The sequence below is a fragment of the Choloepus didactylus genome, chromosome 24 (assembly GCF_015220235.1).
Source record: "Choloepus didactylus isolate mChoDid1 chromosome 24, mChoDid1.pri, whole genome shotgun sequence".
Taxonomy (NCBI): domain Eukaryota; kingdom Metazoa; phylum Chordata; class Mammalia; order Pilosa; family Megalonychidae; genus Choloepus; species Choloepus didactylus.
The window spans coordinates 648,723-661,685 of record NC_051330.1 but is presented as its reverse complement, the minus strand read 5'-3'; the positions used below and the strand labels follow the sequence as shown (position 1 = coordinate 661,685).

General features: G+C 58.1%; 1 protein-coding gene across 1 annotated transcript; it reads left to right on the top strand.

Annotated features, from left to right (window-relative positions):
• Positions 1 to 8,105: 8,105 nt before the first annotated feature.
• On the top strand, positions 8,106 to 12,449 carry LOC119519707 (basic proline-rich protein-like). The gene is made up of 2 exons (XM_037817459.1): positions 8,106 to 8,248; positions 10,403 to 12,449. The coding sequence occupies exons 1-2, from the start codon at positions 8,106 to 8,108 to the stop codon at positions 12,447 to 12,449; spliced, it is 2,190 nt and encodes a 729-aa protein (XP_037673387.1).
• The last annotated feature ends 514 nt before the right edge of the window (positions 12,450 to 12,963 follow it).

Below are 12,963 nucleotides of genomic sequence, written 5' to 3'. Positions count from 1 at the left end.
TAGCCTATTTATTCTCCCAGAGCTTCTCTATGCAGGGACAAGGACATATAAATAGACACACACCCCCTTTTCTTCTTTATCACACATGCAAAAAGTCATGTGGTGTAAACACTCTCCAATGCTGGCTCTTCTTGCTAACACTGCATTTTGGAGATTGTTCATAGGGTCTTGAGTTTTCCTGTTTTTTCTTTTTTGTTCTGAACTGTATTCCATCATTTGAATGTCCAGGGGTAATTTTTAAAAGCCAATGAGTGATGGGAAACTTGTTTCTTTTCACAACGTCCCTTGGAAATGTGCCAAGTCACCGATAAGTTTCCCACGCCAGGTGGTTTTGTGAGCACAGTGCACGTGATGTAGGGGCTGGGAGTTTCGGGGGCCACGGCAGGGATGGTGAGCTCGAGAGGCCTGCCAGTGACGGGAAGGTGGCAGCTCTTTTGGGGGTGCTGTTTAAAGAGCCCCTTCAGTTTCTCCCTCTCTGCCTTGCCGAGGGCGGGTGGGAATTAAAGCCACGTGCAGTCTGCCTCCACCTGTCACCGCCGCGCACCCTGTCAACGAACAAGCTTCACACGGACAGCCCACGCGGCCGGGCGAGGCGGGGCAGTGTCGGTCGTCACCGTCCCCTGGCTTTGCACCGCGATTTGACAACGTGTCCTTTCACCTCCCCAGTCAGATCCTTGGATCCCAAGAAAATGATCCCATGAGGAAGCAGCCCCCTTCCTGAGGCAGCTGCCCCCCGACACTTGGAGCCGCCCGCCCGGGGCCTCCGGAGCCAGCAGGGAGGGACACGGTGGCCGATGCCCGGCCCCTGGCGAGAAGGGAGCAAACCCGCAGGGAGAGACGCCGAGGCAGCCCTGGAGGATCCCCCTTCCTCCTCTGCCTGCTTAAAAACACTCGGTAACATTCATACAACATAGAAATTCCATTTAACCATTTTCACATGTGCACCCCAGCGGCATCCATTACCTTCCCACTGTCGTGCTACCATCACCACCGTCTGTTACAAAACCTTCTCATCACCCCAAACAGAAACTCTCCCCACGAAGCAGTAACCCCACTCCCGGCCCTCCCGGCCCCTGGGAACCTCTAAACCACTCACCGTCTCTAGGAATCTTCTTATTCTAGATGCTCCACGTAAGTGGAGTCATACGATATTTGTCCTTGTATGTCTGGCTTATTTCGCTGGTTCATCCGTGGTGTCACGTGAATCAGAACGTCATTCCCCTTATGTCCGAATAATATCCATCGTGTGTGTATCCCACGTTTTTTATCCTCTGCTGATGGACACCTGGGTCACCTCCGTGTTTTGGCAACTGTGAGTATCGCCGCCATGCACATCGGTGTGCAAGTATCCGTCCGAGTCCCGTTTCCAGTTCCTTTAGGTAGAGCCCTAGAAGCGGGACTCATGGGTCACACGGCAATTCTCCGTCTAACTTTGAGGAGCCACCAGACCATCTTCGCAGCGGCTGCACCGTTTCACATTCCCACCAGCGAAGGATGAGGCTCCAGCTTCTCCACCGCCTTGCCAACACTCATCATTTTCTGTGTTTTTAATAATACCCATCTCAGGGGTGTGAAGTTGCGACTCACTGCAGTTTTGACCTGCATTTCCCTGATGTCGAGAATCTTTCCATGTGCTTTTTGCATTTCCCTACTTTTGACAGCGACATGGGCACAGGGAACATCTTTTCTTTTCACCGGAACATGCAAAACACACAGCAGGAGGCTGCGAGGGTCCAGCTGTCCCCTAGGGTGGGGCCGGTGGAGAGGGGCAGGGGCTGGAGCCTCAGGGAACACAGGACCCCCGAGCCCCCGGGCTGAGCACACGCTGACCCTCCAGGATTTCAGAGATGCCAGAACTGATGTTTACAGTGTTTTGATTTTAAGGATGGCAATTAATTCTATTTTCTTTAAAGCCACTGTGGAGGGCACCCCATGGGGCAGGAGCACATTTAGAATGACATCTTCAGTTCTTGGACGGCCCGTCTACAACCTGTCTGCTGCCACCACTCCAAGGGCTGCAAAATGGGAAATCCATCGAGGCCTACGGAGGCCAAGCATGTGCCTGGTCAGTGCACATTGTTCTCATGACATCCTGGGGACTGGAGAAGAGACGTCCCCCACGTGCTTTGCTGGTCAGTGCTGGGCCACTTGGGCCAAAGGGACAGAGCACGGGTGCTTCTGGAAGGGCCCCGGTGAGGACAGCAGCTGGGCCACGAGGAGAACTTCCTCAGATCTCTGATGAATGCCATCTCCACAGAGCCTGTTTGCCAGGCGTGGGATCTGGGAAAGAATCCCTCTTTGGTTCTGAAGAGGAGCTGGAGAGATTTAGTGCATAAAGCATGTGGCACAGTGTCCACCACGGAGAAGCAAGGGCCGTCGATACCAGTCTTCCCCTCAGGAGCTCACTGCCTGGTACGGGCTGAGATGACAACACAGCGGGTCCTTCCAGCTGCTCCCTGAAGTTCTGCTCTGAGCAGACTTGCCCACTGGACCCCCACGGTTCACCAGGTGTCCATGCCAGCCTGGGAGACCCCCCACCATGCCACCCTGCCCCTCCATCCCAGTCCCTGCAGCCAAGCTCCTGAAATCAGATTCCAACAGCTGCTGGGAGCCGTTACCTCCAAGGCTGCAGTAGATCCACAACTCCAACCACAGCTACCTCTGCCCCTGCCTTACTGTGTCGCAGAACTTTCCACGGTTACACGTTCTCACCCATCATCTGCTTCCTCTTCCCACATTAAACCACTCACTGGTTATTGCTACTGGGCTTCATATACGGATTTTCATTTCTCATAAGTCCTACCAGCCCTGGGTTTTCCAGAAGCCAGTGATGTCTCCATTTGACGGTAATTTAGCTCCTCCTTTCAAGTGGTTAAACCTCACTCCCTTTTCTTGTCATATTGCATTGGACAGAACTTCTGGCTGAAACAATACTGGTGATAATAATTACCTTCTATTGAGCATCTCTCCCTCGGGGCCAGGTGTGTTCTGGGGCTAGAGCTGGGAACCCTGGTAGGATAATGTTCCTTGTCCGCCTGCCCTACACCTGCCACTGGCAGCAGGGTTTAGGGGAAGGTTGGGGCCACACAGCCCTGGGCTCTGAGTGTGTTCTGGACCCAATGAACATCTCCTCCATGTCCCCTGGTGTCAGAAGGGAGGCTGTCAGGGCACCAGGGCCCCCCGAGCCTCAGCCCACAGGCTCTGCAGGCTCACCCTCGGAAGTCACCTGGGCCTGCCCTCAGGAGACCACCCAGCAGACTGGATGTGAGGGGTGGGCTGGCCTGACTTTCCTCAGGCTCCACACTGCCCTCAGCTCATGCTAACAGAACCTGCTGTTTGCATATCTTGGGGAACCCAGTTTCTGAGAGCTCAGGGTGAGACCCGTAGGCAATCTGTGGGTTGCGAGTTGACGGCAACCAAGATCCATCACAGATTAGTGAGTGAAAGCAGAGCTCTCCAAAGAACGGAAGAGTCATCTTCTCTCTCACTTCATAATCCTGTCAATGCCTGTTCTGGTTTGCTAGAGCTGCTGGAATGCAATATCCCAGAGGTGGGTTGGCTTTTACAATGGGGATTTATTAGTTTACAAATTTACAGATCTAAGGCCATGAAAATGTCCACATTATGGCATCAAGAGGACGATCCCTTCTCTGAAGAAGTTCTGATGGCACCTGGGTTCCTGTCACATGGGAAGGCCCGGGGATGTCTGCTGGTCCTTCTCTCCCGGGTTTCACGGCCTTCAGGTTCTGTTCCAGTGGCTCCTCTCTGAGCATCTGTGGGTCCTCTCTTAGCTTCTCTGGGGCATTTCTCTCTCAGCTCTCTCCAAATGTCTCTACCTTTTATCCTCTTACAAAGGACCCCCGTGAAGGATTAAGACCCACCTTGAATGGGGGGGGTCACATCTCTATGGAAGCAGCTTTATCAAAGGTCCCTCCCACACTAGTCTACACCACAGGAACGGATTAAAAGGACATGGCTTTTCTGGGGTACAGACAGCTCCAAACCACCACAAGGCCTTACTCTTGCTCTTGGGCCACATCCTCGATTACTCCTGCGGACACACTTCTAGAAGGGGACACCCTGGGCTGAGGGTCACCTGCCACTCAAGGGGCTTGAAATACACCCCCCTCCCCCGTGCTCTCCCGAGCTCGGCCAAGGGCTTTCTGTTTTTGCCACCACCCCCTCGATCCGGCTTCTTCAGGGTCAGGAGCCATCCCCCCACCGCTCCACCCCAAACCATGGTGAGAGCACAGCACGGCCACTCTCCCCCAGACAGGGGCCCGGTTATCCGACCAGAGCAAATCCTTGGCCTTGATTTTAGAGACCAACACGGAGTTGTATGCTGTGCCGGTTTGAGTGTATTGTGTCCCCCAAATGCCATTATCTTTGTGGTCTTGTGTGGGGCAGAAGTTTTGGTGATGGTTGGATTTGCTTGGAATGTGCCCCACCCAGCTGTGGGCAATGATTCTGATGAGATGTTCTCATGGAGGCGTGGCCCCGCCCATTCGGGGTGGGCCTTGATCGGTGGAGCTACATAAATGAGCTGACTCAAAGAGAGGAACTGAGTGCAGCTGGGAGTGATGTTTTGAAGAGGAGCAAGCTTGCTGGAGAGGAACGTCCTGGGAGAAAGCCGTTTTGAGGCCGGAGCTTTGGAGCAGATGCCAGCTGCCTTCCTAGCTAACAGAGGTTTTCCGGAGGCCATTGGCCATCCTCCGGTGAGGGTACCCGATTGCTGATGTGTTGCCTTGGACGCTTTGTGGCCTTAAGACTGTAACTGTGTAGCGAAATAAATCCCCGTTTTATAAAAGCCAATCCATCTCTGGTGTTTTGCATTCTGCAGCATTAGCAAACTAGGACAGTATGCTATATATTTTTTTCCTTTGATTAAAAAAAATAAACCCAGAAGAGTGTATAAACACACATATAGTTTAAGTAATGACACAAACACCCGGGTTAACGAAAAGAGCACGGGCAGGGCCTAGAATCGCTGTGTCTTCCCCAGCCAGCCCCCCGCCTCAGCTCCCCGAGTGCCGGCCGCCTCGGCTTCCGGGCCCCTCGTTCCCTCGCTTTCCCTCGTGGTCCCACCACTCTCGAGTTCCCTATCCCTGCCTGGTTTCCGGCCGGCACCACTAGCCGTGTGGGGAGAGAGTGGCACCACCCCTGGGGGCACCTCCAGGTTCTCGGGGAGCCGACAAGACCCCTCCTGGGGAGGTTGTCAGCAAGGTCACGAGTGAGTCCTGGCAAACACGGGGCCCAGCATGGTGGGGTGCCCGGCCGGGCCGAGGCGAGGACTGGGGAGTGGACATGAGGCTCTGGGTGGGCCGAGGGAGGGGCCGCTCTGATTTTCTCCTCTAGGCTCCCGGGGGCCCACCTCCAGCTCTCAGGGGGAAGCTGAAAACTTCTGTGGGTGACAGGCCCTTGGGTGAAAAGACGGCCCTCAGGAAGGGGGTCGTGGTGATGACGGCCTTTCTCTGGGGTCCCGACGCTGCAACTGGCTCAGGTGCCCCCACGGCTGGTGCAGAGTCATCCTGGGCCCACCTCCCACCCCCCCCCCCAGGGGCTCCTTTCTCGTCTCTCGTGTTCTGGGTCTCCTGTTTCCTGTCTCTTCCTTGATTTATTCTTTCATTTTGATGGTGCATGTCCTTCAAAGGCTTCTTGAGAAAGTCTGTAGGAAGTGGATTCTTTGAGACCTTGCACGCCTGAAGTGTTCCCAGTTTACCACCATATTTGATAGGATGGTTGATAGTTCATGGTTGATAGTTCAGCAGATCTAGATTAAAAAGTTTTTCTGCAGAATTTTGAAGGCATTGTGTTTTCCTGCTTCTTTCTGAACGTCACAGAATTTTCTCTTTGTCCCACTAGGATGACTACCCATCCTGATTGGCCCAGGACTGCCCTTGGTTTTGGCACTCAAAGTCCCATATCCCAGACAAGCCAGGCTGGTTGCTCATCTAATTCCGTGTTTCCGAAATGTCACATGATGTACCTTGATACGGGTCTTTTAAATACCTCCTCAGGCTGGAAATTCATGACCTTCAGCGCTGGAAAAATTTCTTGAATAATTTCACTGATAATTTCCTCTCCTTTGTTTTCTGTGTCTGGAACTCTTTGCACACGGTGTGGGGTCTCCCAGACTTGTCCCCCAATTTTGTACCTTTTCCCTCCCATTTTCCCATTAAAAAATCTTATTGCTTTGCTTTCTGAACATTTTTTTTCCATTTTATCTTCAATCCTTCTCTTGTTTATTTCTGCTGACTTGTTTTTAATTTCTATGATATCTTTTTTTTTTGTCCTCTGAATGTTCCTGTTTGGATATGTAACACCCTTGTTTTCTTTCCAAAGACGTAAAATTTTCTCTTAGCTCTTTGAGAGTATTAGTAACAGGTCTTATTTGAAATTTCCTTCTTCCCGCACTGTCTTTGTTCTCTCCCATTTGCCCTTCTCCCCCGTTTGTCTTGCTCTCTGTCCGCCGTGCTGGAAGTTCTCCTCCAGCGTCTGGGAGACCCCGGCCGTCGGAGAGGACTGAGGCTGGCCGGACGCTCCGACGGAGAGGGCAGGTGGAGGATCAGCTCACCGTGGGGCGATCCGGGTGCGCCTTTTGCTGGAAGCTGATCCTGGGACCGGAGCCGCCCCTCCTAATTCCGCCTTCCCCACACGGGCAGGCTTGGCTCGCTCAGGTCTGCTCTGTCCCCGGTTACTCGGCCCGGTGTCCCCCCTTTCCTGAAGGTTCCTGCTGTCGTCGCCGCACCCGCCCTCCCGTCCTTGTGGGTCTGGTTGTGTCTCACTTGGACAGAGGCCCCACGGCTGCGTCTCAGTGGGGTTTCGGGAGGCGCACGTGCTCAGCCTGCCCTCCCGGCGTCTCTGCAGCGGGACTGAAGGCCGGGCGAGCTGCGACGGCGTCTCCCCACAGGGGAGCCCGGGGCCCACCACCCGCACCAGGCAAGCCGGCCCCCGAGGGGCGTCAGGCCACGCGAGCCATGTGCACCCCGTCGGGTCTGAGACATTCAGACTTCATATTTATGTGAAGTAGTAAATTCCTCTTCTGTTTTGACCAGTTAGAGTCGGGCTCTGTCACTGGAAGTGAAAAGAATCCTTATATCAAACATTTCCCCGGCTCCATCCCCCCCATTGTCTGAGGCCGTAGACGACTCTGGGGCCCAGTGGCCGGTGGACAAGGATGCACCGGGGACTCCGATGTCACCTCGTTGCTACCTGGGAGGTGTCCCCACATCTCCTCCGTGCTGACGGCTGAGCCCAGCTCCCCTCTGGGTCCCTCCTTCAAGAACCTCCGGGTCCTGACGGGCCAGTGGTGGCTCCAGGGTTCGGTCAAGGAACCCCCCGGCCTTGGGTTGGCTTCCGGGGCCTCCTCTGCTCCCAGGCACCTGGGCACGCCGCCCCGTGAGCCCCAGGCTGCCGGCATGGGTGGGGCGCGCCGGGGGGACGTCCCCCGAGCTGGTGATAAACAGCAGCCACTGCCTCCCCAGGGGTCTGTCCCCGGCTCCCCGCAGCACGGCCTTCTGGGAAAGCCCCTGAGCTGCCCACACCCAGATTTTTATCCTCCTACAACCCCAACATCGTCCCCAGACACACACGTGTGTCAGTTTCGCCTCCGGGAAGAAAAAGCCGGCTCTCCTATTTCAGATAAGCCATCTCAATTATGAAACAAGCCCGTCATCAATGATTCAGTGTTATGGAGGCTTTTAAAATGCCTTTAAAGCTAAACAAACAAACAAAACAAAACAAAAAAAATGAACCCTCTAGATAGTACTGCAAAAAAAAGAGTAGACGATTATCCACTCTCTTAGGGTCTTCAGCTCAAGAGCCGCAAAGACCAGGCAGGTGTCCAGTGTCGACTCGTCAGTGCTCCTGACAGGCCGAGGGCATTTTCCTTGAGATGCTGAACGTGACGCACATATTTATAGCATCGGTATTTACAACCTAACATAACGCGGTGACATTAAGGAAATGTGTCAACCAGCCAGATGCCAGAAAAGAGGAAGGGGCACATGGCCCTCTTGCATTCAGCCCAGTCCCCGAAAGCTTGGGGGTTCTCGAGGAAGGTGGGGAGGGGCAGAGCACTCCCAATAGCGACCGACCACCCTGCCATGTTCCCCGGGCTCCCGCGGCCCCGGCCCCTGCCCCTGTCCCGGCCCCTGCCCCTGCCCCGAGCCCGGGGGAGGAGGCGGCAGCAGACAGCACAGGTGGACAGACTCGCGTGGGGCCTGGAGTTTGACGCGCTGGGAGGAAGGTGCACGGGTGAAGGCTCCTGCACAGCTCCCAGGCCAGGCTGGCGGAGCCGAGGAGTCGGCAGGGAGCTAGGAGCACAGGGTCTGGGCCGGGGAGTGGGGTCCAGCCCCCGGATACGCTGATATTTACATGTGGCACTAACGGCCTAGCACAGTGCGGGGACATCAGGGAGACGTGTCCATGAGATCAGGGAGATGTGTCCACAGGACAGATGCACATCCTTCCTGGGGAAGGTGAACCTGGCCCGAAAGGTGACGGGAGCTGAAGGCAGAGGAGCCTGGTTCCCGAGCCGAGTCTGGCTCCCACGGGGCTGCCGGTGGGCTGCGTGCGAGGCAGGAGAGGAAGACGGAACATGGCCTTTCCCACTCTTTCTGAGAATCAGAAGACCCCTTTCCTGCTCCTCCTGGAGCTCTCTCTCCCGGTGCCGATGCCCCGTCCAGGTTTCAGCCTGCCCTGACCAGAGGAAAGAAAAAGGGTGAGCTCCCCGCCGGTTCCCCAGTGGGTCTTCACACTCTGCTCTTCCCCAATCTGCCTGCGACTCGTTAGTTTTCAGAGACTCCAAACAGCTGCTCCCTGCATTTGGTCAGGTTTCACGCTGCATTCAGTGGGATAAACAAAGGAGAATGTTTACACCAGCCCAGAACCAGCATGTTGGTGTTTTATTTTGTGATTTTTATTCTTTTTAAAATTTAATAATCTCTGTTTTCATTAAATTAATTTTTATGGTCACTGTATTAGTTCCCCAGCTGCCATATAACAGGTTGGCTTAAGCAACAGGAGTTTATAGCCTCAGGTTTTGAGGCTAAGAGAAGTCCAAACTCGAGGCGTCAGCACGGCGATGCTTTGCCCGTGGAGACGGCAGCGTCCTGGGCTGGCTGCCGGCAACCCTCGGTCCTTGGCTTTTCCGTCACACGGCAATGCACATGGCGGTGTCTTCTCCTTTATCCTCTGGGTTCCGTGTGCTCTTGGCTGCTCCCTCAGCTTCTCTTTCCGTGCCCAATTTCCTTTGCTTACAAGGACCTCAGCCATGTTGGACCCAGGCCCACCCTCAGTTTGGACTCACCTTCACTAGTAACATCCTGCTCGTTTGCTAGAGCTGCCAAATGGATGGGCTTTTATAAAGGGGGTTTATTACATTACAAATTTGTAGTTCTAAGGCCGTAAAAGTGTCCAAACTAAGGCACCAACAAGAGGACACCTTCCCTGAAGAAAGGCCGATGGTGTCTGGAACACCCCTGTCAGCTGGGAAGGCACGGGGCTGGCGTCTGCTGGTCCTTTGCTCCTGGGTTGTGTTTCAAAATGTCTTTCTCCAAAACGTCTCTGGGCTTCTGTGTCTCTTAGCTTCTCTAGAGAAAATTCTGGGCTAGCATTTCTTAACTTAGCATTTCCAAACGTCCTTCTGTTTGCATCTCCAAGCATCTCTAAGTGTCAGCTCCCAAGCATCGCTCTAAAAGTCTCTCTCAGCTGCTCTTGGGGTGTTTTGTCCTCTCTCAGCTTCTCCAGAGCAAACAGCATCTCAGAGCGTCAGCGAGCCTTCCCCGCGTCCGGGCCCTCCCCGCGTCTAATGTCTGTGTCCCGGCTCAGCATATCCCGGGGCTGTGCTCTCCGTGTGAGCTCCCTTTAAAGGACTCTAGAAAACTGATCAAGACCCACCTGAACGGACGGGGTCAACTCTCCACGGAAACATTCAATGAAGAGGTTGCACCCTAATCAGAAGGATTAATCAATCTGCCCCACCAAGATTGCAATAAAGACTATGGCTTTTGGGGGAACATAATACATCCAAACCAGCACACACCTTCATACGTCCTGTTTACAAACGGGTGCTCACCCACAGGGCTGGGGGTTGGGACCGAACATGGCTTTTGTGGGGGACACGAATAAATCCCCACAGTCACCTTCTGTTTACGGGAAGCAATACTGGTGGTTTATGGTAGGAAAGTAAAATTTAATTACAAAATATACTCATTTTAATCAATAGCAAGAGTTGATTTAACGAAAAATAGTGAGACCAGAGCAGCCCTCTCTCCCCATCTTGCTGTGCTCAAACGTGCCATCCACACTCCAGCCCCGGCCCAGGCCTCCTGCTCTTTCCTCCACTTTAGAAGCCCCCTCTCCCTGGGCCCTGGGAGGGCCTCCCCTGCCCTCCGCCCAGACAGCCGCCCCCTCCCCACTCCCACGGCGATGAGCCCGAGGCTCCGGGAGGGCAGGAGCCCTCCGCTCTGTTCCGTGTCCCCCGGGTCGGCAGGTATCCTGGGGAGGAAATGGGACCCCAAGGGCAGGGCCATGCCGGGGGCACCTCCCCGGGGAGGAAGGCTGGGAGGGGAGCCCCGGGGACACGGCAGGACCCGGCCCAGGCAGGGCGCCCAGCGGGGGAGGTGAGCGAGCTTGTGCCCCCAGGGCCGGGAGGAGGGCCTCGGAGGGAGGGTCCCCCCAGCCACAGCCCGCGGCTCACCCTTACCCGCCCACCCAGGGCGCTGGAGGGCGGAGCTCACCCTCAGCTGCCCGAGCTAGGCTGGGGGCCCGCTGAGCTGCACCCCAGAACCCCTTCCCAGCATCCGTCTGCCCCGTGCTCTCCCAGCTGGGAACCCCGTGGGGACCCTGCTTCTGCCAGCAATCCAAGGTCCCCCGGGAACCAGCTCCACCTACCCCACCCCACCGCGGCTGCCACCAGCCCAGCAAACGCCCACCGCAGTCCCCAAGGCCGACCCGGAGCTCGTCCCCCTTGTTCACTGCTCCGGCCGCTGCGTCCAGGGCAGGGGGCAGGAGACGGGGACAAGGGTCGTGTGGGGCATTTGGGGGCAGTCACAGAGGAGGGAGGGGCAAAAGGGTCCCTTGAGCAGGGGGTTCTAGACGGGCTGGGAGGGGGTGGACGTGGGCAGCAAGGGAGCCCCACGGCGCCTGCCCGAGCCTCGGTTTCCCCTCATGCAGAGCAGAAGCCATCGGCTCACGTAGGCCCGGGGAGGCCGTGTGTGTCCTGGCCGCACTCAGCCATCTGGGCCGGCCGGCCCGGCCCCGGGCTCCTCCGACCTCCCCGCCCAGCTCCGGCCTCCCCGCCCAGCTCCGGCCACCCCGTCCAGCTCCGGCCTCCCCGTCCAGCTCCGGCCTCCCCGCCCAGCTCCGGCCACCCCGTCCAGCTCCGGCCTCCCCGCCCACCTCCGGCCTCCCCGCCCACCTCCAGCCTCCCCGCCCAGCTCCGGCCTCCCCGTCCAGCTCCGACCCCCTTGTCCACCTCCAACCTCCCCGTCCAGCTCCGGCCTCCCCGTCCAGCTCCTACCTCCCCGCCCACCTCCGACCTCCCCGCCCACCTCCGACCCCCTTGTCCACCTCCAACCTCCCCGCCCACCTCCGGCCTCCCCGCCCAGCTCCGGCCTCCCCGTCCACCTCCGGCCTCCCCGCCCACCTCCGACCTCCCCGCCCACCTCCGACCTCCCCGTCCAGCTCCTACCTCCCCGCCCACCTCCGGCCTCCCCGCCCAGCTCCGGCCTCCCCGTCCACCTCCGGCCTCCCCGCCCAGCTCCAACCTCCCCGCCCACCTCCGGCCTCCCCGCCCAGCTCCGGCCTCCCCGTCCACCTCCAACCTCCCCGCCCACCTCCGGCCTCCCCGCCCAGCTCCGGCCTCCCCGTCCACCTCCGGCCTCCCCGCCCACCTCCGACCTCCCCGCCCACCTCCGACCTCCCCGCCCAGCTCCGACCTCCCCGCCCACCTCCGACCTCCCCGCCCACCTCCGGCCTCCCCGTCCAGCTCCTACCTCCCCGCCCACCTCCGACCTCCCCGCCCACCTCCGGCCTCCCCGTCCACCTCCGGCCTCCCCGTCCAGCTCCGACCTCCCCGCCCAGCTCCGACCCCCTTGTCCACCTCCGACCTCCCCGCCCAGCTCCGACCTCCCCGCCCACCTCCGGCCTCCCCGTCCAGCTCCGGCCTCCCCGCCCACCTCCGGCCTCCCCGCCCAGCTCCGGCCTCCCCGCCCACCTCCGACCTCCCGACCTCCCCGTCCAGCTCCGACCTCCCCGCCCACCTCCGACCTCCCCACCCACCTCCGACCCCCTTGTCCACCTCCGACCTCCCCATCCAGCTCCGACCCCCTTGTCCACCTCCGACCTCCCCGTCCAGCTCCGACCTCCCCGCCCACCTCCGACCTCCCCGCCCACCTCCGACCTCAGTAAACACTGGCTGGACGGATGGACGGATAGACGAGTGAACAGGTGAATGGCGGTCACTGGGTGGCTGGGAGCGGCTGAGGGCTGACCAGCTGCTGCAGGGGTGGGGGGGCAGGTGGGGGCACCTCCTTTCCCGCAGGGGACCAACGTCAGACTGTGTGTGCAAAGCACACTTGTTGCCGAGACGCGTGAAGTGAGAAGGATCCGGGGATGACGTTTCAACCGTCCCCTGGCAGAGATTCTAATTGTCTTTATTTTTGGACTCACATCCAGCTCGGGGGCAGCTCTCCTGCTCATCCTGCCTGGCTACACCCGCCTCACCCCACCGAGGACCTGGCCAGGCTCACTGCCCCCACTGAGGGGCCGTCCCAGCCAGGGCCCGGGTCCCCCCCATCCACCCCTCGGGCTCCTCTGCCCACGCCCGGCCGGGTTGTCCCCGTCTTGCTCCCTGGCTCTCTCCCTGCCCGGCCACCCGCCTCCTGCCCTCTCGGAGCCCTTCCCCAGGCATGTCGGCCCCTGGCCCCCTCCGCAGTCCTCTGTGTGGCCGACCCCGGG

Coding starts and splice junctions, on each gene's coding strand:
- LOC119519707 (XM_037817459.1), top strand. CDS start 8,106: ATGTTCCCCGGGCTCCCGCGGCCCCGGCCCCTGCCCCTGTCCCGGCCC. Junction 8,249..10,402: donor TTTGACGCGCTGGGAGGAAG/GTGCACGGGTGA, acceptor CCCTCCGCCCAG/ACAGCCGCCCCCTCCCCACT.